We start from the raw sequence: 27,210 nt of genomic DNA, 5'->3' as shown, positions 1-27,210 counted from the left end.
TAAAATCCTTTTCCCCCTTTCATTGCTGACTATGATGTACGTACATGGAATATCTATTTGCTTACTTTGGTTCATCTGTCTGGCCGTGTGCCTTCCCAACCCACTGTGAACCCCTCAACTCACTGTGGGGGCAGAATGAGAGTCAGAGGTCTTGATGTTGTGCAAATACTTAGCAACACCTAAAATGTCAACATGTGATCATTGTTGTTCTGGCTAAAAATAGAGAACTTGACAATATATGAGTGGCTATGAAGAAAGTTAACTCTGTCTGAGCCAAGCCTGCATCTCTTCATCTGATCATGCCAAAGTAAAGAGGTTTTCCAAGACACAGCAATTCAGGTTACTTGACGCCAGTGATTTCTAAATACTTAGCAGACTTTCAGGTCTTTGAAAACTCTATTAATATTGATAAAATACTGACCAAAAATAAAGAGGGGCTGTGGAAGACTGTGTTAGAAAAATATCTTAGCTAACAGCCATCTTACAGTTGAATTAAAAATGGTTTTAAAATCCACTTGCAGTACAGTATGCAGTCTTGCATCAGCCTAGGTTTTTATTCAAAACAATCTCAAACACCAAGGACTTGAATTTAGCATCACAGAGTATCTGACTGAAACCCCCTGTCTTTAGGACATGTTTTTAAAATCTACCAAAAATGGCTGCTGTTTTATGAAAGGTCAAATGGTATCAAAATGTACACTTTATTGTGATGCTTTTTTCTGTCATAGATGCAAACAATTTTTAAAATTCACATGGCATAACTGACCTTCAAGAGCAAAAGTGGCATTTCTGTTGTAGGTTCTGTATCCATAATTTGCTATAGGGATTTTAGGCACAAAATGTCAGCTGCCAATAGGAATCCCTTCAGGACTTTTATGTTTGCTGCTCTATTTTGCCATATATATTCTTTGCCAGATCAATCCTTCATTATTAAGCCATTACAAACTACTTAGAATATCAAACATTAAACAAAATTGCTTCTTAAATCAGCAATACTAAAAAAACATACGGCTTTAAAACATTTTGTTATACCTGGAAGATGTTCCCAAAGCTGTGACTAATGCCTGGATCAAGCCTCCAATAAATACCCATGGGTTCTTCCGAGTGATCACGAAGTAGAGCAGAGGTAGGACAATGACAGCATGAATTAGCAAGCCAATGATAACTGTTACAGTGTACATGGCAAGCTGACCACCAATCACACCCATATCTTCCATCTCAACAATTTTCCCAGCAATCAAGAAGAGAATTCCAAGTGGAGCATACCTGCAATAATCAAATCAAAACAGCATTACAAAACAACGTAGAGATTCGGTCCCCCATCCATCCTGTTTGTGTTTATACGCACAAATGCAGACTTTCACTGTTAGGATGCTCCTATTCAGGAGCAGTTCAAGAATTTAATTCTTCAACTCCTAACAATTTGACCTGGATTGAATGACAGCAGTGAGTGTCTTTGGTGGGGTTCTGTGGATTCAACATCTGGTGAGGATTTCAAGATGCCTTTTGGACAGGTGGGGAAATGAATTCTCCTTGGAATTCAAGTGTAATATAAAAGCTAGTTTAGGCAATCCTATTGTAATTCTGCCTGTGTGAATGAAGGCCCAACTGATATCTGTGTGTACTATATCAAACACCCAGTTCTATTCCAGTGTTGTTTCCCACAGGGAAAGGAAGTTTCCTTGGGGAAGGAACCCACACAGAAGTCTGATAAGTTCTGAAGATTTCAAGCTGCTTCTGATGCCTAAGATTTTTACCTTTTTGTATTTTTCACATAATTGCAGCTTTGCAGCTTTGGCTATAGCTTCTAACATTTTTCCTACCTTTCTTCCCTACATTTAGGAACAATAAGCTAACCTTATAATTGCATTCCTAAATATTGTTTAGCTTTATTCCAAGAGGAGTACAAGGGTGTTCTGTTTTCCAACTGGAATCTGGACCAGACATATCAAAAGTGGGGCAAAAGAAACCTCTAGACTGTTTCCAGTGAGGCAGGACCCCAGGAATAATTACCTAACCAAATAATCTTTTAATTGGACCGTGTATGGTAAGTATAATAACAGGCTAATCATTTAAAAATTGTAGAACTAATATGCCATGTGTGACTTTTGACATAGTGTGTACCTGAAAGGTTTCAACTAAAGATTCGCATTTATATTCACTCTAATGTTTTTGGGAAGGTCTGTCTATTTTCCCGGCATCAATTCTGGCTATGTTACATTTCATCCAATGGGATGATATATTCATCACTGTGAAGTCAAAGGCTGGCTGCACAGGTGGGATGAACTGCTTTTGGCTATCAGGAAGCACAGCTAGAGGTGAAGAAGAAATGGTGCTGAGCATTAAACTCAAACATAATTCTGCTGCAGCAGTAATTTAGGTACAGCCCTACTCCTATAAATGTCCTCTTGCCTTCTCACAGTAAGATACCATGGAATAGAATCTATCCATGTATCTCAACTGCCCTTTATGTGATCAAGTCCCTGTGGAAACTTATCTGAAGCCACTGCTTTAACATTTTCAATGTGCTTGTGGAGGACAAAAGATTTTAGTTAATGGAGCAAATATACTTATTTTTGGTTTCATATCTATTACGGCAGTATATATGTGTGCTCCTCAACAGACTCTTGCAGTTGATTTGGTTTTTATCTGTAGTAAAGAAGGCAGCAAGACATAATTTCTTTTCAAAGTAAGCTTCTACCTGGAGAATAATGAATCATAATTTTTGAGAAGATTTCATACCTTGAGGGAAAAGGTATTTATTTACCTACTGAACACAATAAAGAAAGCAGGAAAATTATGTGCATGTGTGAGCAGTGCAGCTACAATGCAAGGATGTACATGTAAACCCCACAACTACAGGAACCAGTTGTGTTGGAAAATTATGATAACAAGGTCTTGCTGTGTAGAAATAAGGTTATGGGAGAGGTTTGTCAGTTTCCTTTAATGAATTCAGATTAGTATGTAAGGAAACTTCAACAGCTTACTGCTGTGAGTGCTGTCTTTATGAAGACATAGAATAGGTCTGATAAGGGTAGCAACTTCTGCCATAAACCCTGATTTTTCTCATGTCAAAAGTGAAACCTACTGAAAGAGTTGGTATGTTTGGGCAGATTATGGTCACAGAGAGTTACAGCTCTTGGGTCCACTCATGAAAAAAGTTCCAAGGTAGATACAATCTTATTGTCTGACTTTCTGCCAAATGGATTCTTGCTACCCAGTGCCTGACTGTGATGAAAAAATATTGTTAGTAGCTGGAAAAGGAATTTATCGAAGAGGCACTTACCACATGATTAGAGCTACCAATCTCATGATAGCCTCATTAAGGCTATCAAAGAAGTCTTTCAACGCCTGACCTTGCTCCCTCATGCTCCCAATCACCAGGCCAAAGCTTATTGAGAACACCACCAAGCCAAGGGCATTCACTCCATTCACAGAGCCTGGAACAGGAACTATCTCCTCTCTCATTCGGGTGAGAGCTTCCATTGCTTCTGACACGTTGCTTATTATGGAAGTCACTGTGGACGTGTCGTTGGGTGGAATAGCTACTTTAAACTTTCTCTTTTCATAGTTGGTTTTGAACTGTTAAAATGAAAATAAAAGAAAGATAGAAGTTCAGTGAATCATATCAAACAAAGGTTAAAATCACAAATTAAATTATTATCTAAGTCAAATGTATTATGATGAATACTTGGTTTTCCTGACAATAACAAAAGTCCTATTAACTTCAAAAACTAAATCTTCAGCTTTATCTTCTGGAAATAATTTTCTCCTAAATAGACTGAAGTCAAAGAAGCAAATTTGTTGTGCTCCTATATTCTGTAACAAAACTATTGACTCTTAATTTGCCTTTTATGTAAATTGCCATTTTTCCTAACAACAAAATTCCAAGTGTTTATAGTCCTTTTTTGGCTAGTGAGAATATTTTCTTGTGCTCTGGACTTTCTTTATTTCTTCATCTTTTTGTATAAAAAAAATGAGACTGAAGTTAGATTAAATATAACATACCTCTTTTTTCTTTTGTTATGGCAAGCCATTAGTTTGTTTTGCAGAAAAAGTCACCACATTTCTTAATTAGAGAAAGGGCTACACTTTAAATGGTTCCTTTATGGAACAGACAATTCACTTTCTAAATCTCAATATGGTCCTAAATGTCTGTTTTGAAAACCAGCCTTTCACCCTGAAATGTTTTTCCAAAGAGAAATTTACAGCCTGAATATTTCTATCTGGCTCAAAAAGCCCTGCAGCTCTGTCCTGGTTAAATTTTGTTGAACACAAAAATGCATACTGAATATCACTAGGATGTTCCTCATGTGTCTCAGGATCTTAGTCCATTAACGCAGCAGAATGTTGGTGTTGAGGTTATTCCACAGCTTTGGATTTTTTTTTCCTTTTTTATTCTTTTTTTTTTTTTGGACCTACCAGGAAAGCTCCAATTATCCTTACTGATATCTGGAGACCTGTTGAATGCTTCAGAAGTACTTGAGTGAAATGAAGCAATTATGACCAAGCTGGGAAACCGGAGTATCCTCATCTTTCAACACTAGTCTGATTTAATGTTACTTCCTGCACCTGAATAGTTTTATGCACTCCTTCCCCATATTTGAGGTACCCTTAAAGGCTCTAAGTCTCTCAGAATGTCAAATAAAACCTGGTAACTGGACATTTATGGAAGGTTTCTGAATAATATGTAGCAGAACCAAAATTCTTGAGGGTCAGATGCTCTGGAGTTTTGAATGAAATTTGCTAAAATCTTTCAAGATTTGGGCTGTACAGAAGTCAGCAGAGAGCTGTGTGAGCAGTTGGCTGACAAGGAAAAGCCCAGTTCCACTGCCTCACCCACTCACATCCAGCCTGTGATAATTCTGGTTTGATCCCTTAGTGAGACAATTCTACTCTTTAAAAAGTGTCAGGAATCTCACCAAGCAAAAAATGTCACCATTTCTTGGGTAAAGCCTGGGGCTGTGAATCAGCTCAATGGCTGTTGAATTGTCAGAGAGGGAAGATCACAGAGAATGGAATTATACAACCAGGGAAGAAGGGATGGGGATGTCGTTTAAGTAATATAGAAGTATTAAAGTGTAAATGGAAAAGTAATATAAGTACTCATTAAAGTGTTTTTTATTCTGTCTTGTCAGGAATGTCAAAATACTGCCTAACAATTTACATCAAACACCATGGGTTTTTTGGTTTTTGGTTTGGTTTTTGGGGGTTTTTGTTTGTTTTGTTTTTCTTTTTTCTTTTTTCTTTTTTCTTTTTTCTTTTTTCTTTTTTCTTTTTTCTTTTTTCTTTTTTCTTTTTTCTTTTTTCTTTTTTCTTTTTTCTTTTTTCTTTTTTCCCTTTCCATTTCCCTTTCTCTTTCCCTATCTTATTCTCTTTCCTTCTCTCCAGGTGTGGTAATTTTGTTACATTTCTATTTTTATTGCTGTTTTTCAATAGGAAAAAAAACCTTAGGTGCAAATTCATTAATGCAAATGTCTGTAACTATTTTGCATTTGCAGGCACACAGATTAGATGAAAGTAGGAAAGCAAGCTGTTTAATGAGTTCTGGAACAATGAGGTCTGGAATTAAAGCCTAATTTCTCATGAAATTTCCTATTAATTTCCCACTTTCCCTAGCACATCATAACTTACTTGGTTCTGAATCCCTTCCATTATGCTCAGCTTCTTCTCTCATTCCTACCTGGAAGGTCAAAAGTGTGGAATCCACGTGGCTACAAAATTGTGGTGGGGGACTGAGGAGGTGTTGGGAGCTATATGGGACAAAGTATAATCACACAAAGATTTTACCTTCAAAGACCTGTGTTAGAAAGAATTTTAGGTGGTAATAAGAATATGTCTTCATTTTATAGTCATTCTGCAATTCTGTTGCAGCAGGAACAAGCCTTTAATTCATTACTTAAGTCTCTTTTGGGGTATAATATGGATTTTAAGAACTCACTCAGTTAAGTCCTTTTCCATTTCAGCCACAGAGATGTAGGTCTTTTCTGTTTGCTGACTTATTCATCAGATTTAAGTATTCAGAAATATTGCTGCAGAAAATAATAGTCTTTCTGGAACCCCTTCCAGAGCAGAGGACAAACAGCTTATTCAGAGTGAGATTCAAAATGTTAATCTAACCAACAGAAACCAGAGCAACTTTATTTCCCCTGGAATATTTACTTGAGCAGCTCTTTCTTCCATTATATCTGACTGAGCACCAGGAGATCCCTGTGGATTTTCCTGCTGTGGATCTGTCTTAGGCACAAAGTTTTCTATCAAAAGCCACGAGAAGTTTTGTGGTGAAGCAAAAGAAATCAAGGCAAACTAGACACAGGGAACACAAGGGAAGTATCTACTGAGGAAAAAAGTGTGAGGTGTTGGTTGAGTTTTATCCTTATTATTGCCTTTTCAAATTACATGAAAGGCAAAACATAAGATTGCTTGGCCACCTCAAAACGTATTTTGTGTGTGTGAAATGGTGAAAACGCCAACTGATCACAGGGAGTGACTGGATGAAGGCCCACCTTCAGGATGTTAGAAATTGCTTTGAAATAGCTGACTTAATAGCCGGGTTGATTATTACTGCTCTGCAGAGTAACTGGTGGTAAGAGTTAATTTTTTGAGCTTTTATGATATTCCTATTTTCAGCAGATCTCTATCTCAGTGGCAATCAGTTATCAGCTTTTAATGTACCTGAAACTGACAGTTTAATTTCACATTGTGATTCTGCTGATTCTTGTTCCTTTGCAACTTTCAGAAATAGAAGAAATTAGGCAAAATAAACCACTCATTGTAGCCTTAAGGGTCTCAGAAGAGAGAACAGAGGTCCATACACTGACAATATGTGATGGGCTAGGCAATATCACTGAAGTCCTATAATTTTGGGAGGATATAATTTCATTAAACCTCCAGGAAGAGGTATTTTTGCCTGGTAAAATTTTAGATGCAAAATACTCATAATTTTTCCTTAAATTAATGTACTGAGAACAACTGAGGAGTAAGACAAATGCTATTTGAATGTGTTAATTTGAACTGCCTTCTATGAACCATCATATCTGCAAGCAAAATGCAAAAGTAATTAATTTCTGGACTTCTTTTTACAAGACATGGTGATAATGATCAACTGGAAAATTAATTTTAATTAACTTAGCTTACTATGAAATAGACAATATAGATTTTGTATTGAATAATATGATGAATCAGTTGTTTACACTTCGGTTATTTTTCTGATTTTATTAGTGATACAAGATACCCCATCATTTGACTTGGATATATTGAAGGACTTTTGGAGAAGCAATATTATAACCTGGCAGCGGCATATCCCATTGGTTTAACTTGCATAAAAGGAAATTGCAATGGTAGCTATTCTGAAAGTTCATAATTCACTGTCATAATTTACTCTGTCATTAGTACTGTCTGTGCTAAGTCTCTATGATGATGCAGCATTTGGTGAATAATGATTTTAAAAGTAACCAGTTTGCTTAAATGCAGCCCTGAAAAATTAAAAAAAGATAGAGATATTCCATCTTCTTCATTGTTTTTTTTTTCCTTGCTCTCCATATGGATACGTGTGAATGCATTCCAGATTTTCTGCATAAGAGTTGATGACACAAGTCATAATATATCTTAATCACCCCAAATTATCATGAGGAATAGACACTATATATTAGTTAGTATTAATTTCTGGATGCGTGATTAACACTTACAGTTCCCTTGATAATGACAAGTTCAGGAAAGAATATATAATTTAAAATATCTCAGAAGAAATGCAGTTATCCGATGCAGTTCTTTAGGCTTCAGCTGGCATCAAATTCTACCCATTCACACCAGAGTGACCCTCACCAAATTTTTAGGTTGATTCTGTTTCTCTTGATTTTGCAAGTTTGCTTGTGTTTCTTCTGCCCTTTGATAGACCTCCAGAGCACAGCATGAAGAACAAGATACTTAAAGCAGTATCTGCTTAACAAGCAGACTGCTCGCCACTGCTCAGCCCCAGGCTAGACAGCATTTTTTAATTTAGCACAGAAAGAGAAATGAAGATATAGATCGTGGCCAGAGCTGAAATATAAACCCAAAGATTTCTTTAGATCTCCCTAAACTGGGGTGAATGCAGGGGCATAGAGAAAAATTTGAACAAACTAATCTAATTTTAAATAAGTGTGGAATACTCACCTGCAGTCAATCTATTCAGATTCTCTTGTTGCTCATAAAAATCACAAAAGCCTCATGAGAACTGTGCGTAGTGAATGTCGTGACAGGTCATATGAAAACTTCCATCATCAGAAAACATGTTATTTAGATTGACAATCTGCTGTTCAACAATCAGCCTGAGAAGACTGAGGTACCCAATGAGTTCTTTGTCTCAGTCTTCATTGTCTGGCATATCTCCCCATAACTCTCAAGTCCCTGAATCTCCAGGCGGAATTTGGAAGAGCCACGTCCCTCCCACTTTAAGCAAAGCTTTGGAATCACCTAATGAAAGTGAATGGATGTGTACAGAACATGAAAAAATGCATCCCAGGATCTTGAGAGAACAAAACCACTCTCCATCATATTGAAAATTCATGTCAGTCAAGTGGGAAATGGAAATACCTGGGAAAGAAAAGGTGCAAAGAAGGAGGAAGAGGAGAAGTAAATGAAAAGGGAGGCAGCTTGGCCTCTTGTTGGGAAGAAACAGGAAAGGGAATCCAAAGGACCAAACAATTGAAAGAAGAACAGTAGAAAATTTAGGAAGACATTTCCTAGGTGAGTCCTAATGTTCCAATTTCCCTCCAGGACTTTGTGTCCCTGCAGCAACCTTATAAAAGCATTGCCAAACTCCACTTAAAATCTCTCCCACTCTGGTTATGCTCTCCATTTAATTTCACACCTTCCAGTGGCTTCCAGTACAAACTAGGAAAGAAACCTGCCTAAGGATGCTGCAAGACATAAAATGTGCACATCTGATCTACCCAAATATGAGATTTAAATGTGCAGTGTATATTCCTGTGATGATTTCCAGGTGTGTGAAGCTGTGGTGTGGTGTTACACCGTTGAGTGAGGACAGCTATGAGAAGTACTGTGTTCTGACCTGTGTTACACAAACAGATTTGTACCAGATGGCTCATTCCTCTTCACAAATCTTCTGAGAAACATATGAAATAATGGATGGAAACTTTTGGAAAGAAAATTGTGGGGTCAGATGTACAAAATCATCTGGATACCTAAGAATATTGCACATACTTGTAAGCTAAGATCTTTTTTTAACAAATTTGCTACAACAAAATAACTTCTATGTAAAAATCTAGGGTTTGGTACCAAGTCCAAAAAGCAATGGTATGACAAATTTAAAATGCTGGTACTTCAGTAAATCTTGGTAATGTTGCTGAAAGTCAGTAAAAATCTTTCCCTGAATACATCCAGTTCTTCTAGATTGTTTTTTCAAAACTCCCTTAGGCTTTAAAGCACATGAGAAATACAAGGTACTTAAATGTTAACATAATCTACAGGACATCTTTAATTAAGAACATGGGATTAGTACTGCTAGTTACTGAACCAAGTTTTCTGCTACAGTAGAATACTATCAAAGTAATTCTTTAAACTGTATTGGAAAACAGCTGAAGGGTTCCTATAACTCCTAAATGAAGATGTTTTCAGGAATTCAACTTTAAATTGTATAGGGTTAAAAACATCACTAATTTCCAGTTTAAATTCGGTAATAGTGATTTCCATTTCTTTTTGTGTGTTTTTATCTTATTTAGCTCTGTTCCCACTGGTCTTTTTTGTACTTGAATAGTTTCTCAGTAATTTTTTTGCTCTATATGTTGTACTCTTTCTATAATTCCAGCAACTCCTCCCTGCACTATGTTCATTTTGCATGAATCTATGAATGAAGAAAACTGAATATACTCGTTATCCTAAATGATCACATTCCTCTGGCCTTAGTTCGTGTCTTGGTGTTCTGTCACTTAATGTATATCCTAGAGCTGAACTGAACATTTTTGGTGTTTTTGATGATAATTTGCTATGTCAAAGAAGAAATTACTGTAACTTCTAAAGGTTTACTTCACATGTGTTGAAGAGCTACTAGGAGGTAACCAAACATGCCAACATGTGCAAGAGCTGAGTCATTTGTTGATGTGACTTTATAGTATTGTGTTGTGCCAGGGTCTTATCACCTTCTTTGGCATTTTTTGATATCCCAACACAAAGTGCTTGGACTTTCTTGTCATCTGTAAATTTTACTGTGTGCATCTTTTGGCAATGTCATTCATAAAAATATCAACTGATGTACTCCCAGGCCTTCAGCAACTTCCATTGCTACCTCCACAAATTTTAAAATTCTTGCAGTCCCCTGTGCAACGATTGCACTTTTGTCATCTTAAAAACACTACTGTTTCTCAGAAGTCAAAAAACCCCCCAAAAAAACCAAAATAAAAAACTTCAACCAAAACAAACAATAACAAAACCAACAATGAAATGGAAAAAAAAAAAAAAAAAGAAAGAGGAAATGAGCAATATTATGGAAGAAAGATGGTAAAATTTATGTTTCAAAAACCTTTGTGGTTTTGGTAGTAGGTTTGTTTTGTGTATTTTTCTTTTTTGTTTATTATATAGTCTCTACTTTTCCCTTTAAGGCATTTATGGCCTTCACTACAACCGAGATCAAACTAATGGCCTGTTATCTGCTTCAATAATTTCCCAAATCTTTTTGAAACTGCAGTGTGGGAGACACTTTGATTGCTTTCAAGAGCTCTAGATAATAACTTCCAAACTTGAGAGATTTATGAAAAATATTTGCTGCTACATCCATAACTTTAAGCCCTAATTATTTCATTGTTTTGAGATAAAGATCATATCATTCCTGTACTTTATTACATTACATTCTTTGAATTTATTTCTAGTTTAGATAGAGACTTTTGCCTTTCTATACTGCTCTTCTGCTTCTCTGTACTGAGTTCATCAACATCCTTGCTGAAGACAGAGGCATGGCATTTGGACCTGGCTCTAGTTTGCTTTTTAATCTTTAATCAAGAAATCTTTAATGCAGAAAGTGACTCCTTTTTACTGGTTTCTGTTTATACTGCTAAAGATAATGCAACAATTTCTTTTCAATTCTTCAGCAAGATGTAAGTCAGCTGGATTTTGGAAAGTTTATACTTTATGCTCTTCTCGACCTCCACATTTCGGCTTTTTTTATTGCTACAACAGCAACTGGTAAATATTATCAGTTCAAGATTATCTGTGAGGTCAATATGAAGCAACTAGATTATGGAAAGACACATTCTAGGTTTCATTGAATCACTAATGTCTTCATTTTAAAAAAACAATGAGACTGTTATTTTCTCCATAGTACAGCTAAGAATAAGACGAGGCTAATGATAGAGGATTTTGAAAAGCAATGTAAAAAAAGCACTCCTAAGGACTTCTACTGTAGGTGACAGGAAGATCTTCATTTGCTTTTTTTTGTTAATGTCCATAAATTTTTTTCCTCTGTTTCCAATCTATGCATATTTTTCATGTGGCATCCTTGGAAACCTTCCAGTCTTTGCACAGATGGTGAAAATCTCAGTATCTCCCAGTTTAACACAACACTGTTTTAGAAAAGCAGATCCTGAATTCACTCTAATGGACCTTGCTGCCAACTGATGCATTTGACATTTTGAAAAAAGTAATTTTTTGATTTGCCAAACTGTGTGGGTTTTCTTCACTTCTCCTAACAAACACTGCTGTCTCAATATGATTGAAAACAAAGCATAGATTGAGGTGGTTTAGTTCAGGGAATTCTTTTTTTTGACATCTGGCAGCAAATGTAAGTTATGTTCCTACTGTAAGTAGATATTCTTAAGGCAAGCATGGTTACATTTAATTTCTTACTTCTTCATGTTCTATTTGGAATTTTAAAAAAATTTAAAATTACCTGCTTAAAGCAAGCTTCCACCAGATTTGGAGGGAACATATTTCTGTGAAAGAGAAAAAAAAGAACATGAGAATAATATGGTAATAATTCCTTTAGTAAGGACATAGCTAATAAAATAATTGGAGAGTTAATTTTTGAGGAATCCTAAGAATAATATGTGATTACATATTCAGTGAGTAGAGCTTTGCATGTAGCATTGGCCTGGTTAGCTTTACCAGGATGAAATGTAGGATTGGATAGGTTCTGGCAATTAGAATCTCTGTATTCAATGTTGTATAACAGGTCTGGTTATGGAGAAGTATATTAGCTAAATTACTAAATGTACAAAGCTCTATGGGCTCTCATTTAATTTTGTACTTATTAATGCATTATGAATCCAGATTACTAAATACTTTAATAATATTTAATGTATTTTGTGTTCTCAAACAATTTTTGCATTTATGTGGTCTAGTATTTAATGATACTTATTACTTGATTTAGTCTTGTTGAGGTTATACCCAAATCTTTCTGAAGTTTGAGTATTCTGTAATTATAATAATACATACACGTGTCTGTACATTTGTTGCAGATAGGGGTTTGTTTGTTTGTTTTCCCTTGTTTCGTGAAATTCTGAGGGATTTAGAAGCAGTCTAACTGAATAAATCTTGAGGAATCTGAGTGCAAATCTCTTCATGGAGGTTTCTGTAGTCCCCCTTTCTGGCAGCGTGATCCTTTCTCCATGTCTCTGTATTCTCCAAATGGGTTAGTGGAACACAAAATTTTGGTGGTTGTACCTGTGGAAAAGCTCCTGAGTTCAAAACCTCGGCTTCCCTACCCCCTGGAATGTATCTGTGACATATTAGCTCTGTAAAATAGGTACTGCAGATTCTCCGAGCAAGGACAAAACACAATTTTATGTCTGTGCGCTCTGTCTCAAGCATTTTACTTGCCTGTTCCTGAAAGTCATTTCCCATTCATATAAATGGAATAAATTGAGTAGATGCACCCAGATTGGTGGCTACAATTCAAATTTGAAATAAATAAGTAAATAGGGATTCAGGTGAAGTGAGAAAACTGTTGTAAGTTGGAAGAAATGGGGAGGAATTTGATAATAAGGTCTGTGCTATGGAAGGAGGAAAAAATACTGATGCATATGGGTATGTGCAGATAGCAGACAAAGGTCTTTCTTTTGAGAGAGAGAGAGGAAAAAAGAAAGAAGGAAAGAAAGAAAGAAAGAAAAGAAAGAAAAAAAGAAAGAAAGAAAAGAAAAGAAAAGAAAGAAAGAAAGAAAAAAAGAAAGAAAGAAAAGAAAAGAAAAGAAAGAAAGAAAGAAAGAAAGAAAGAAAGAAAGAAAGAAAGAAAGAAAGAAAGAAAGAAAGAAAGAAAGAAAGAAAGAAAAAGAGAAAGAAAGAGTCTTCCTTTTAGTATTAAAAGCAATTTCTTCCCTTGCAACTGCTTGATTTGGAAATAAATCCATGTATCCTTTTTTTAGCATTGTATGGGTTAGAGATATCGATATCACACAGTTGAAAGGAATTTGGCAACTTTATGCAATCACTGTTTAAAATTCTCTACTTTTGTTCTCTGTGAGTCTAACGTTACAATAGCTGTTGGTACAGAAAATGTGCAATATCATAGCACACGTACCTGATTAAATCAAGAAAGGCATCTGCTGCTGTCACTTGTACAATTTTGCCTTCTCTGTGCATGTTTTCCTTCGTACCTTTCCCGGGGTGGATGATGACCACAATGATTATGCCAATCAGCACAGCAATGATTGTAGTGCTCATGTAGTAGACTACTGCTCGGACTCCCATCTTCCCTGAGGCTTTGCTATCCAGGGCAGCAATTCCTAGTGGATTTAAGCACAACGACATTCAGCTGATACAGTTGTGAGCAAAGAGTATGAACTAAGCATGATGAAAATGGTTCTGTGGGAAGAGTTTTAATGATCACACTTAAAACTACCCAAGGCAAGATATCCTTCATTTGCAGCTCATACTGTCATTGTCATAATCTTAAAGTCAAGATTATTGGTCTGATGCAGTGTGACACTCCCCATATTCCAGTGAGATAATTCATGGTTTCTGATCAATGTAGTTACCACAGTCTGAAAAATATGCTGCACATAATTTATAATTGTAAGATAGAAAAGTGAGTACTCTTAAGTAATGTTGATCATGTTTGCAACAATTAACATGTATGAAGAGGTTTTCTTTAATCCTCAAAGGGCAACCTCAGATTACCTCTGTCTCAAACCATGGGAGTTTAAAACAGATTAAATGCTGCTAGCCTGTTTCAGAAAATCCTTACCATTGCATGAATAAGCCTTTATAGCCTTTCATAAACTTTGCAGAACTTGCAACATTAATCCTAATTCTTGGCTCTATTTGGATCTTCTGTGAATATTAGGGTGCTCCCTAGGGCATCTTCTATAGTGTTTGCTCATCAGATTGCACTGATGAATGGCTGCAATGTGTTTTCTAATAGAAGGTGTAGCTCTGCCAGGGAAAGAGCTCTGAGTCTCTGAGAGAGAATGTCTCATGATGGCTGTCAGAAATGGAAATGCCCTTTCTATTTCCAGCACATGCAGTTAAGTCTCATAGTTCTTCTCCTTAAAATGTCCCACTCCTCCTTTCTTTGGATTCGCCCAATCTCCATCAGGAGGGCTGTGCCATCTGCCTCAAAGCAGTGCTCGTGCTTCTTGTTGCAATCAAGCTTTCAAAGCGCAGAATGAAAAATGGGGTTAGAAAAGGATTTTTAGCTTTATTATCTCCTCCTATGTGGAATTGCCTAGTCCATACTTCCTAAGATTCCCTACACATTTATAGGGATGCTACCTTTGAACATATAAAATATAAAAAAAGCTGACCAACTTCTGCTTTGGGTGCCTGTCTCAGAGGAGAAAGCATTTAAAATAAGGCAAGATGACCACAGGAATAGTATGGAAACTTGAATCATGGCCTGGCAAAACTAGAAGTTTTAAAAATTATTGTAGATATACAATACTTGGAGCTCCAGTAAAAGCACTCTAGTCCCTGATGTGGCTGAGATCAAGGATGTGTCCCGGGCTCTGATCAAATCTCCAAAGTATGAAACCAATCACATGCTGTATACTTATGCTTTCAGTTCAGTTTTTTTCATTCTCTGCCCTTTTGGCAGAGACCATTAGAGTCAGTAAGATTTGTACCCACAAAAGGAGCTGCAAACAGACATCACTAGATTCACACACTGAATTGTTTGGTTTATGTGTGCGCCATTGTAGTGAAAGAACAAAGTGTCCAGCAAGAAACTGAGCATGGAAATCCAGCATTTGAAGCATTTGATCCTTCATTTCTCTACTCAGCTTTTCAATCTGCAAAACCGTATTATTATGTTCATCGTATGTTTTACATTTATGATTTGAAATGCTGTGAGGAAAATGGTAAATACTAGCAAGTTACAAATAGCTTTTCAAGTTTTACAAACAGGAAGTCCTGTAACCCTCTTATTTGTGGATGGAAGATTGATTTTATTTTAGAGTCCTCAAGTAAAGTAAATATGAAATAATGCAAATGCTGTTAGCCAAAAAAAGAAATAAAGTTAATAATTTTTGGGAAATTTAGAACTGCTATCAAACTGCACAGCACATATCTCAGACACTTGTTACAAATTTTATTTTTAAAGTATTAATATGGCACTTAAAACATAACTTACAAAGTGAAAGATTGAATGTTTACATACTAGTCCAGTCAATTTAATTTTTGTAGATTAATCAGTTTCTTTCTTTCCTTTTCCTTTCCAAAATAGCAACAATGGTCTATTTATTTTTTCATTTTGGATAAGACCATTTTTAAACTTGTTTCACAACCTGAGCACAAACAGTTAAACTGTACAGTTTAGTAGGAATGTTTGGACATGCAGAGATTTTGAACCAGTCAGCTCCCAACATTCTGCCATTAGAGGCTGAGCACTGTCATTCTTAGACGATTTGCAAGCACACCTGCCTGCACTTTAACCAAGCCTGATTTTTTTTTTTTGTACTTCACCCCTTATGAAGGTTGAGCCTCCTACACTCCAAAAGTCACAGGGAGTCACTGTGGGGCAGAAAGGATTGCTGTTTTGAAGAACTAGATATTTTGATCCTGATCTTTTTCTCGGGTTGATTCTGGGGTTGAGTGCTGAACCATGTGCGAGCAGAATGTCAGGGAGCAGGAGTGATCTCTCATCTTTGCAAGCTGCTTTCCAGCCTGGCTTCCCGGGGTGCCCTCTGCCTGGGAGTCCATTGCTCCTTGTTCTAGGCTGCCCAGTCTCATTCCTGCTCTTGCTATCAGATAATTTATTTCTCAGCTTGGACATGGGGAACAGCAATTCCTCTCTTCTTGAGCTGTGACTGCTTGTGGTATGTACAGCAGAAAGCATTCCAAGCAGAGGGATGACAGGCCTAAGTATGAACAAAAGCTGTGTGAGGGGGAAACAAGTGCTCACCTCTGCGAGCCCTTGCTGGGGACCTGCTGGGCTCTCTCCCCTCCCACTGCAATTAATGGGAACTCGGCAAGCTGCAAAAGCTTCCAGCATGCCAACAACAACAATTGTCTAAAATAATATTTAAAATCCGTTTTTAAAACACGGGAAAACAAGAGGGGTTGTTTCCTTTGCATTTTAAGATGTTGACAAGACTCCTTAGAACTGAATGTGGCTCTGGAAAGGTCCCCAGAGCTTTCATGCGCCACGAAGCATTGTATCCTCAGTGTGTCTTTTCACAGTCGGCCAGCAAAGCCCCCATTGTCCCATTGCGGGAGATGTATGTGCCCCTTTCATCCTGCTCGCTGCTCTCTGCTCCTCGCTGCTGGCTCCAGCGCCTCTGGCTCCCCTCTGCTCTGCCTCCCCTTCCCCAGGGGGCCTGGGAAACTGCGCCGTGCCGCTGGTCCCCACGCACAGGGATGCTCCAGGTTGCCAAGGGGATCTGGAGCGGAGCCCCCGCAATTTCTCCCAGCGTGTGCGCTCACACAACATGAATGGGAATGATTTTTTAAGTGCTGTTGGGGAGGAGGGAGGGGGGGAGGCTGGGGAGAAGGAAGGGGAGAAAAGAAAGAAGGGGGTCGGCATAAGTGTGCAGAACTGCAAAGCCCCCCCCCCAGGCTTTTTACCCCATCTTCTTTCTTCACCTACCCCTTCTCTCTCTTGGGAAGTAACACTGTGTGTGAAATAAGGACATGAGAAGGAGTTCTCCAGAGCGTCACAAGGCAAAGCACTATTTTGTTGCTTAACAAAGATATTAGTGAAAATGAAAATATTTCAGAATATGGGAAAGGCAAGGAGAAGATAAATATATAATTAAAAGAGGAGAAAGAGAGAGAAAAGATGCGGGGAAAAGGAGAAAAAAAGATCTAGTTAGGAGGACTTTAACAGTTCTGAATTGTTAATCTGGTAGTTTTGATTGCTCATCTGACTTGATCACTGTTGTGTAAATTGGCATGAGCTATTGATGCTATGACTCATCATGAACAACTACTATATTATGAATATAGTAGTAGTATATTATGAATATAGTAGTCACAACATTATGACTACTTTTATGTCAATTATATTTTATTTATGATTTTCTATTATATAGAATTCTAGGATTCACCAAATCCATATCAAAAGCATGCTGCACATAATCTATGTGTAATATTGGATTATAACAGGGCACACTAATGCAGAGTGGCACACTAATGGTACTGTACTCCTGGAAGATCAAGCATAAAATACACTGAGCATGTTTTCTTTAGATAATGTTTAAGACAAACAGCTTTGAATCTGTTTGTTCAAGACCAAATTCCAAGGAATTGTTTTAAAAACTGCAATGTAGAACCTATGCTAGAAGTCCTACAGCTTCAGAATACCAGAATACTTTCTCCCTTTAATTACCACAATAGAATCAATGGAATAAACTGATTTGTGCAGAACAGTCCAATGTCCTCAATGAGCTATTTCAGTCTGAGATTGGAGTTTATGCCTAATTTTCCCTATTACACTACTTGAAAGTTTCTACCTGTAGTATTTTCCTTTTTTTTTTTAAAGAAGAATTAAACATATTACATAATTAAAAGCAAACTGCTTTCTTCCCACAACAGTAACTGGTCAGCAGCTGGTATGCCTGAAGCTCTGTTTCTGTGTGCAAACTCCCAGTCAGCAAAGTATCCTTGGGTTTATATTTGGCTCCAAAATTAATCACTAACAAATGAGAGCCCATAAATAGTAGCTTTTAAATAGGATCTCTTTTCTTACACTCCAAAGTAAATAGCAACCCTCTGAGGAAAAACAGTCATTATGTAGGATTGATTCTAGTACTTTGGGTGATTTTTTCTTTCCTCGGGGCAAGAAAGACTGACACTGGGAATAGAGGGTGTGCATGTGAGCATATGCATTTATGCATGCCTATAATTTTAGTTTGAAAATGGTTAAAATGCTCAGCCACTGCTTATCATATTAAAAGTCCTTGTTTCTGAATGTTTTTGGTGCCTTTTAAAAACTTCTGACAAAACTAAGCAGTTTATGTATTTGATTTCCTACACTAGAATTATTGTGGTTTTGTTTTCCCCCAGGGCTTTTAGATTTTTGTTTCTTTAAAATGCATAATGCCTTTTGATGCATAATCATAAGCATTTTAAATATTTTCAGTTGGGGCTGAAATGCCCATCCAGGCCAACTAGACCTCAGGACTGACCAAAAATTAGAGTTGTTAATGGCATTGACCTCCTCAGCACCCAACACCTCCGGGTCAGGATTCTGACAAGAATAGCAACATGTTGATGAAAATGCACAAAATAATGAAGCAGTTCTGAATGAGCATGTAGAAAAATCTGTCCATTCTGGTCCTTATACATGCTGACTTCTTGAAACAAAAAAAAAGAGGATTCCTATGACCATGATGAATTCTTTCCCTATTCAGCGTATTAGAATTGAATTGATGGCACTTCCTTGCCAATGGAGATTTTTATATAAATTCCCTTTAGATGTTTTGACCTAAGTTTTTATACACAAAACATTATGAACAGAGCATCTTTTTATTCCTAATTATTTTCCTGTTTACTTTTTTATGGTCTCTTCATTAGGAAATTGCAGTTGCTTGTTAAGGACTCCTATGGTGGAGCAGCAATAATGGCAACTGTTGACTCAGGAGTGTTGCCCTAATTTTGTTTCTTTAAGGTTGTCTTTCACTCTCCTAATGAAGCAGTCTCAAATGGGCTACTCCCACCCCCTACATCCACCAAGCACTGTGTGATGAGTAAACTCTCAGTGTGAGACCATGAGAACAATCCCTTTTGTGTATGTTGATGAGGATTTGTGGAAATTAAGAACACTGTGCAAGGTCACGGTAAAATATGCTGACAGAAAATTTGTAAGGAAAACAATTAGTTAGGTAAAGGCAGTGGAGGTATTGCCTAAGTTTAATTAACATGATTAAGCACTTGAGTTTTATTCTAATAGCAGCTGAATATGTCCTCTGTAGTGCTGAGCATTCAGAGAAAACAAAAGTTAAATTTAGGCCTTGACATTTGGGCCCTTCACAAGATTAGGTACAAATTTTACCCAAACTCTAGATTAGAGTTTTTAATAATGGTAACAGTAAAATAATAAAATTGCAAAGAAAAAAGACAGGAACATTTACAAAGAACTATATGGATAGATGAAGTTCAGCAATATTAACTCAATATGGCTAATGACTTCCTGAAGCCACTTAAAATATGTGTCTGAAACACAGCCTTTTTTGCATAAATTGATAAATTGCTCTCAAATATCAATTTAACTAATCTTTGTTTAGATATGAATTTTTAGATAATGCAATTAGATATTACATTAATTTTTTCCAGACCTGTTAAGAACAGTGGGCAAATAGAGGAAAATTAGCAGTTGTATTTGATCCAAAATTATGTGACCGTGAATAAGCCAAGCTGACTAATGAAACCCATGGCTGGGATATAGCAATGCAATTCAAAGAGCCAATTAAATGGCTAAGAGTGGCTCCTAAATGAGTAGCCTTGCCCCACAGCAGCAATCCTGACCCATCCTTGCCTGAAAAGTATCAGCTTTGGATTTTGTAGGGTTAGTTTTTTCTGATAATTTGTCGTTTTGAATTACCCCAGAACTGTGTCATGTGAACACCAGAACTTTTACATGGGAAGCAGAAGGAAAGTGTCTGGGGCAGAAAACTAGCAAACACCTGCTTTTTTAGCTACAGTTTATTCCTTAGAAGGAGAAGGTTTATGAAACTCTGGCACAATAATGCCTGAACATCATTGAATGTTATAAATGGAAGAGGTCCAAATAATCTTTAGTGGCTTTACAGTGAGTTTTACCTTTCAGCTAACCATGAATAATAAAAGACTCTCTTGTTGTGGTTCATCACTGAGTAATGCTCTTTCAGTAAAACAGCTTCACTTTATGAAACTTAATCTTTTGTGTGTGCCTGAAAGTATTTCTTGGGCCATCAAGTTTAGCCTTCTAATACAGCAGAGAAATACATTCTAGAGTATTGGTTAAAATGTTACTGAGCTTGAGGTTCAAACCAATAGCAACTTTTATCCCAACAATTTCCAGGTTTGTATATTCCACAGCCTTACTCTCTTTTTAGTTTGCTTATTTCAGTGGAAAAATAATTTGATTGGTCAATGTCCAGATGGAGACCCATGATGGATGGTGTCCCTCAGGTGTCTGTATCAGCCCTGTTTGACATTCTCAACAATGACACAGACATTGGATTGAGAGCAACCTCAGTAGGTTTGCAGAAGACACCAAGGAGAGAGGGGTTGGACATGCCTGAGGAACAAGCACCTTCTAGTACATAAAGGAGGTTTGTAAGAACGATGGGGAGAGACTTTTTAGTGAAGTCTGTTACTACAGGGAAAGGGGTTTATGGTTTTAAAGAGGGCAGATTGAGGTTGGACATAAAAAAGAACTTTTTTACAATGAGGGAGCTGAAACACTCTCGGCCGGAGAGATGGTGTCCCTCCCATCCATGGAAACTGTCAAGGTCAGGCTGGAGAGGGCTCTGAGTACCCTGATCTAGCTAAAGCTGTCCCAGCTGATTGCATGGGGTAGGACAAGATGACCTTAAAGGCCCCTTCCAATGAAAACTGTTCTACATTTCTTCCTTTAAAATTCTTCTCTCAGTGTGAGTCACTGAGGGCAGGGAAGAATTTCATAAACCTCCCCTTTACTCTGCTTGCTCTTGCTAAAGTATTTATAACAATGAAGTATAATACCAGGTAAAATGAAACATGTCAATATAAAGCAGTGCATCTACATAGTGTTAATGATGCTTACATTACTATATGAAAGCTCCTACAGGATTATGCTCTTCTGTTCTGAAAAGTGTAGTTGGCTTGCTTTTCAGGTTTGCAATATAACAGGATACATTTGAAAAACCAGTAGGAAAGCACATTTCCTGAAACACATCTGCCTGAGAAGGACCCTGCTGCGGGGCTGTTGAGATACTCATTTAACTCTTCGCATTATTCTGTCTTTTGCTCACAGTATTGGAATGTGACAAACAATATGCTTTTTGAAGGGAAACTAGGGAGTAATTTATCTTCTTTATGTGTGCTAAGCAGAGCAGGAGGGAGATGCAAGCAGGGATTCACAGCAAGCCATGGAGCAGTGATTAGTAACAGCTGACAGTCTCAAACCAAGACTCTCTTTCTTTGGTTACTTCATTGTAATAACAGAGTACAAAGAACTGACTGTCTTCAAGCCAAGAATCAGAGACCCAGGAACACAGAAAATAGCAGCTCAAAATTTTTTTTGGTAACAAAACACTATTGCTACCTGCACAGTGCAATTCTAAAAAGACATCCTTTTATGCCCAGACACTTTAACTAAGCTTTCCTGGAAATGAGATTCTTATGTTGGACATAAAGCTGATTATTTTCTGTGTAAGGAGTGAAAGAAATAAGTATATTTGTTTATGAAAAGGCATAATGTAACATGGTAAATTAGTTCAGTTTAATCAGGAAACAAGTTTATTTTGGTAGCTGATAAGCCAAAGCACATTCAATTAGTTTAAATCCTAAAGTACATGTTGTTGCAAGACTGAAATAAATATGGTCGTAGTTGTGCGACTTTTATCCTTTTCCCTGAGGATGAAATATTAGTTTTCATTTATTTTGAACGTATTGCCAAAAATACCTGCCTTAAGCATGAAATGCACAGCATCCTACTAAGTGATACAAGCGATAAAATTACCTTTGCTTTCTGGATGGTGTTGAGCACATTACTCAGTGCTCCATAAAAATCCCTAATGCAATTTCTCAAAATACTTGTGCAAACTTTTAATTTGCTGAAGAGCTGGTCTGAGTTTTGGCAGACTGTGTCAAGAGCTCTTCACAGACATGTTTTTGTATGTGCAGCACTTATTAAACAACATTCCACAAATGTACAGTGCTTCTTTTATCTGACTGGCTCTATACAGTGTGGTGAAGCTGCAAACTATTTATTCTACTAAATCACTCCTGATTTACGTTAGTTGCTGCTGAAAAAATAGTGAGAAATTAAAGGTATCCATAAGTAGCTGGTAGTGCAGTCTAGTGTAAAAAATAATTTGCTTTTACATCTTGGGTATGTTAGAAGTGCCTGAAGAGACACTTAGATGAACTGCTAGAAAAATGGACACAGTTTTAGTCAGACTGGTGCAAGATTTAAAGAATGGGAAATTAAGCTTCTCCCATAAAAAAAGAGAGATAGACATCTCTGTTTGTGTGCAAAACTGCATGGGTTTTGGGGCATGGGATTGCTCTCATCATTAACTGGTCAGAGCTCTATGCTGGAGACATCACCTTCTCACTTAAAATATGATTCAGAATTGTTGGCAAACCTGTTCTTGGCTTCTTCACTGAAACTTCCAATAATAGACTCTGTTGCAATGGTAGTATCTTACTTGGATGTTTGTCCTCTAGGATCTGACATGAGTTAATTTCATTTTATAGAGTCCATGCAGCAACCATTGTTTGAAAGGAAGCTTTGCCCAGTTGGATGTGACTCGATAAAGAGTTGAATCAATGGTAGTGTGCAACTAATGCATCTGGAAACATCATAGCCTTTGGTTTTCTGCTTGGATTTTTAATTTTAGCACAATTTTTAAAACATTGAGAGCACTGTTTGTTAATTCATCTATACTAAGATAATTTGGAAACAAATGGTGCGACGTTGCCTTTAGGTGGGTATGAGACGTGGCTTTTTTGAGTAATCTGAAGTTCCACTTGTAACAGTTCACTCACTAAAGAACTTTTCATGGTTTTTGTTGTTGCAGTAGCTACAATCTACTCTTGCAACAGTTTATTAATAATAAAAATCGCCCTGCTTTGTTGTTTTGTTCATTTTAATAAATCTTGTCAGTGATACTATGCCGATTTGTGCATCTGTGTCCAACCTAAAAGTTTTAAGTGTTTGTTTTGCTTTCATCTAGCAGTTGATTCATCTGCTGCTGTTTTACCCATTGATCTCCCATGAGCTGCTCATGGAGATAGTGGTTTTTTTTGGTGTATCTTGCACACACTCTGCTGGTGTTTACATCTCCTCACGAACCTTTTAGTTTATTACATTGCTCCCCGTATGCCCTGCATTTTTTTCATCCTGTACTGTTTTAAAGCACCCTGTATGCTTCTGTGGAGCATCTTTGCTGACTTTTCTTCTTTCACACTTCAAGTATAATTTTAACTCCCTCCAAGTTCAGTTGCTATCTGCACTGTAGCAACAAAAATCGCTTTCAATGAAACTCTGTGGTACCACTGCTATTCTGCTCCCCACAGTGATAAGAGTTAGCTCAGTTATCTCTCTATGACTGATCTTGGTGTAACAGCTTCACAGTCTGCAGAGGTTTGTCCTGAAACACATTATACCCAAGCCTGTGCTGACATTTGTGCAGGACCCAATGTAGTGATGCCTCAGTTCCTCTGAGAGCTCAGGCACAAATTAAGGTGCGCCACTACACAGCATCTATTCATGTCAAAAGGAAATACACAGAGCTCTTTCATGTGTCTAAGTCATTTTTTGAACTAGAAACTACAGAGCAGTAACTAATTACACAATACAAACTACTTTAGGATCCTTTTTTTAAAGAATCACAAGAACTTGCATTTAGCAAAAGAAACAATGCACATAAACTTGTTTATTAAAAAAATCCTGTGTTGATAGAGAATGTAGAAACAATTTGATGCTTCCTTTATCATATATAATTGTCTATTTAAAGAGAATGGTACCTGATACAGAAATTGTTAGAAAAAATTTTGTATAGATATGATTAAATTTCTGAACTTGTAGCTTTTTAAAATGCCACTTATAATCTGTTAGTTAATATGTTAATAATAAATGAGAATATCCTAATGCATAACATGATAGCATTTTTCCTTTTTTTCATAGGAGTAAATCAGAACCTAACTATACTCTAAATTCACCCCAAAAAATTTAATTAGCAACAATCAAATCAAGTTTAAGAAAAAAATAGCTTCTATTTGTTAATTTAAGGTCCTCTGGTAATATGTGATATGAATACTAAGGAGTTATTACTTTAGCTGCAATTAGTCTATTATGTTTTCAATTGTCATTATAATTTGGAGGGTTTTTTTCACAATTCAGTAATGATGTTAAGGCTCTTCTGAGAACTCATTAAGAAAGTGTGGAATTGGAGTTTCATGTGAACAGGCTTTTGTTTTCCTTCTTTTCTCTCTTTTGTTTCAATGACCTCTTGAACTTTGGGTCACTGATTCAGTTACAGCCTTGCAAGATCAAAGACGTACATATTTTTCTTTGTATTTCTTCATCTTACAGACTTGTAGGAGGGAATGGAAAGAAGTTAATACTTACCCTGGAATGCCTGACAGTAGCAATCAGTACTTTTTAATAATATTATTACACTCTTTTCAGGATGTTACAGTGCTAAGTACAGATGAAAAAGAGGGTTTGGCATCCACAATTCAAGTGCTATACAATTGCCATCTGGACACTATCTGCTTGTTGGCAGGATTCAGAATATGAATCTCTATGACAGGTCAGAAGTATCAAGAAAATATCAGCTGATTTCAAACTAAACACATGAAAGAGAAGAGAGGGGTTTTTTAGGTTACCCTTATTGCTGGACTGTGGTGTTTTTCAGAACGGAAAACTAACCCTTTTTTTTAACAAACAAGTAATCATCCTATATCAAATTTGAAAGGTTTATTTTCTAATGGATGATGGTCCTTTGCACAGGTTCATTGGCCATGAGACAGATGTTAACCAGGCTTAGTAAGAACACATTCTATAACTTGGTTTTCAGAGTCTGGGGAATTTAAACATAATGGAATTGTAAAATCTGGACAAAGCTGATTTTCAGTGCAAGAATGAATTAGTGCATTAATGAAATAGCCATTCTTTAGGTGAACTCTTGACCAAAACCTACTTTCTCTCTAGCTCTGAAAAGAGACTATATTCACTGGAGAAGCTCTGATTTTATCTAAGTATTCAGAAATAAGTTAGAAGTGGGTGGTGAAACATCAGAAGTAAGTATTCAGCTTTGCATGTGAGTAAAGAGAAAATGAGAGAGCTGTTTATGGTGGGAAGAATCAGACTCATTATGTTAGCTGCAGTGCAAATAGTGTATTTCTAGTGTTATGCTGTACTTTTGTTTTCTTATCTACCACCAGTAAGGAGCTACTTGTACTGTTGTCTAAGGATGAAAAAATGGATTTATCTGAAAAAGAGTCGATCCTGTTTAAGTATACAATTACAACAAACCAAGGTCTCATTCTGAAAATGCGATGAATTGAGGCATATAAATAAATACTATTGTTAAAGTACTTAGTCTGAAAATCTCTTCACAACTTGTGATACACTTGAAGCCCTTCAAGATCTTCAGTGAAGTAGAGAAGATGAATATTGCTGGAAGATTTACACCAGATCTGGTAAATCAGGAACTAGAAGTCATGTTCTCCAAATACTGGAATACTGGTTTTGGGTAAATCCCAAAATTTTCCAAACAAGTGCTCTCTGTATTGTGACTCTTGAGTTTTCGGAATACAGTTGGGATCTATTTGTGAGCTTCATTTTACAACCAGAGGCCCAGAATTTAGTTTGCTTTGATTTTTTTGCTTCCAGAGATGATGTTTCTTTAAGAATAACATTAAGACCTGAAAGCTTCTGTTGGCACAAACATTGAGTCCTCTTTATTTGCATATTAATTCCTCAGTATTAGAATTGAATTGCTATTCAACTGTGTGAAGCTGTAAAGAACTTTATCTTTTCCTTTCTACATGACAGTAGTTTTATCTCTCTTTTTTGTCCCCACAAGTCTCTCTCTATTCCAGTAGTTTTTACTTGTCTTTGTAGATCATCATTTGTATATCTTCCTTTGATAGACTCCTGTAGAGAATAGGGTCTTTTCAAGATGCTATTGATAGAAGGAATGCACAGAACTTCTGTGTCTGATAATCCAATGAACCAAAATTTCAGAGCTTGTCATCCCAGGTGTCTTTCTTGCTAGTTTGCTGGACATAAGTATGCCCACACTAGCAGGAGCTGAAAATGTGGGGAGTACTAAACTGCTTTTTATTTACAGAGCATGCAAACCTCTAAGGAATTAATGTTTGCATTGATTGGACATGTCCCTCTTTCCTTTGGAAATACTGCGCTTTGCCACAATGCACACTTGTTCAAAATCAAAACCACTAAAGAAACAAACTCTGTTTGTAGTGGGATACAGTATGGGTAAATGAGGATAGTATAGAATGTAATCTTACCCCCTAAAGAGTTGCAGCTGAACCAATTACTAAAGATTAGGGGCAGGCCTGATGACAACAGGCCACACCTGTGCCAAATTAGAACAGTGTGATAAAAGAGTGGATTGGTGGGAACAGGAGTTAGATGATTACAGCAAGGAGGAGTCAGTGCTTAGAGGAGCTGCCTGGGGGAGACATTGAGGAGGTCTGAGGCTCTGGCAATATGGAATCCTTGCGCTATAATGATAATAGAACTCTTGATATATAAGACAACATCTGTTGACCTGAGGAACAGTCAGACAGACAACTCAAGAAAGGACTGCCTTGAGGACAGGTAGAGGTCTGTAAATTTATTTTTAAACATTTCTGGAATCCAAATGGCACTTGCTACCTTGCAGAGACTATTAGATGTGATTTTAGGTAAGCTAGCTTTGCTGTGGTGTGTATCAGTGGCATCATTCTGTCAAACCTGGGAAGACCAAGTCCTAGAGGGACTCAAAGGAAAAAGGCCATGTGGAATAGAGAAATGTGGCACCAGAGAGGTGCAAGTGAACTATCCGATGCAGTGCATGGAAGTGGCAGATTATGCCCAGACTTAGCTCAAACTGATGCTTTCTGGGGTCAGCCACCATCACA

At 37.0% G+C, this 27,210-nt stretch overlaps 1 protein-coding gene across 1 annotated transcript in view; it reads right to left on the bottom strand.

The window, feature by feature from the left end:
• The window catches only part of SLC1A3 (solute carrier family 1 member 3), a 63,732-nt gene that overhangs the window by 6,229 nt on the left and 30,293 nt on the right, over positions 1-27,210 (bottom strand). Inside the window, exons 4-7 of the mRNA XM_064735266.1 lie at positions 13,508-13,712; positions 11,882-11,924; positions 3,287-3,582; positions 1,033-1,266 (exon numbers count right to left, since the gene is read on the bottom strand). Of these exons, the coding sequence (XP_064591336.1) occupies positions 1,033-1,266; positions 3,287-3,582; positions 11,882-11,924; positions 13,508-13,712 (778 nt within the window). The remainder of the gene's footprint in view (positions 1-1,032; positions 1,267-3,286; positions 3,583-11,881; positions 11,925-13,507; positions 13,713-27,210) is intronic.

This window comes from Zonotrichia leucophrys, chromosome Z (genome assembly GCF_028769735.1).
Source record: "Zonotrichia leucophrys gambelii isolate GWCS_2022_RI chromosome Z, RI_Zleu_2.0, whole genome shotgun sequence".
Lineage (NCBI taxonomy): Eukaryota > Metazoa > Chordata > Aves > Passeriformes > Passerellidae > Zonotrichia > Zonotrichia leucophrys.
The sequence above is the reverse complement of the archived record's forward strand: the minus strand, read 5'-3'. Positions and strand labels throughout refer to the sequence as shown.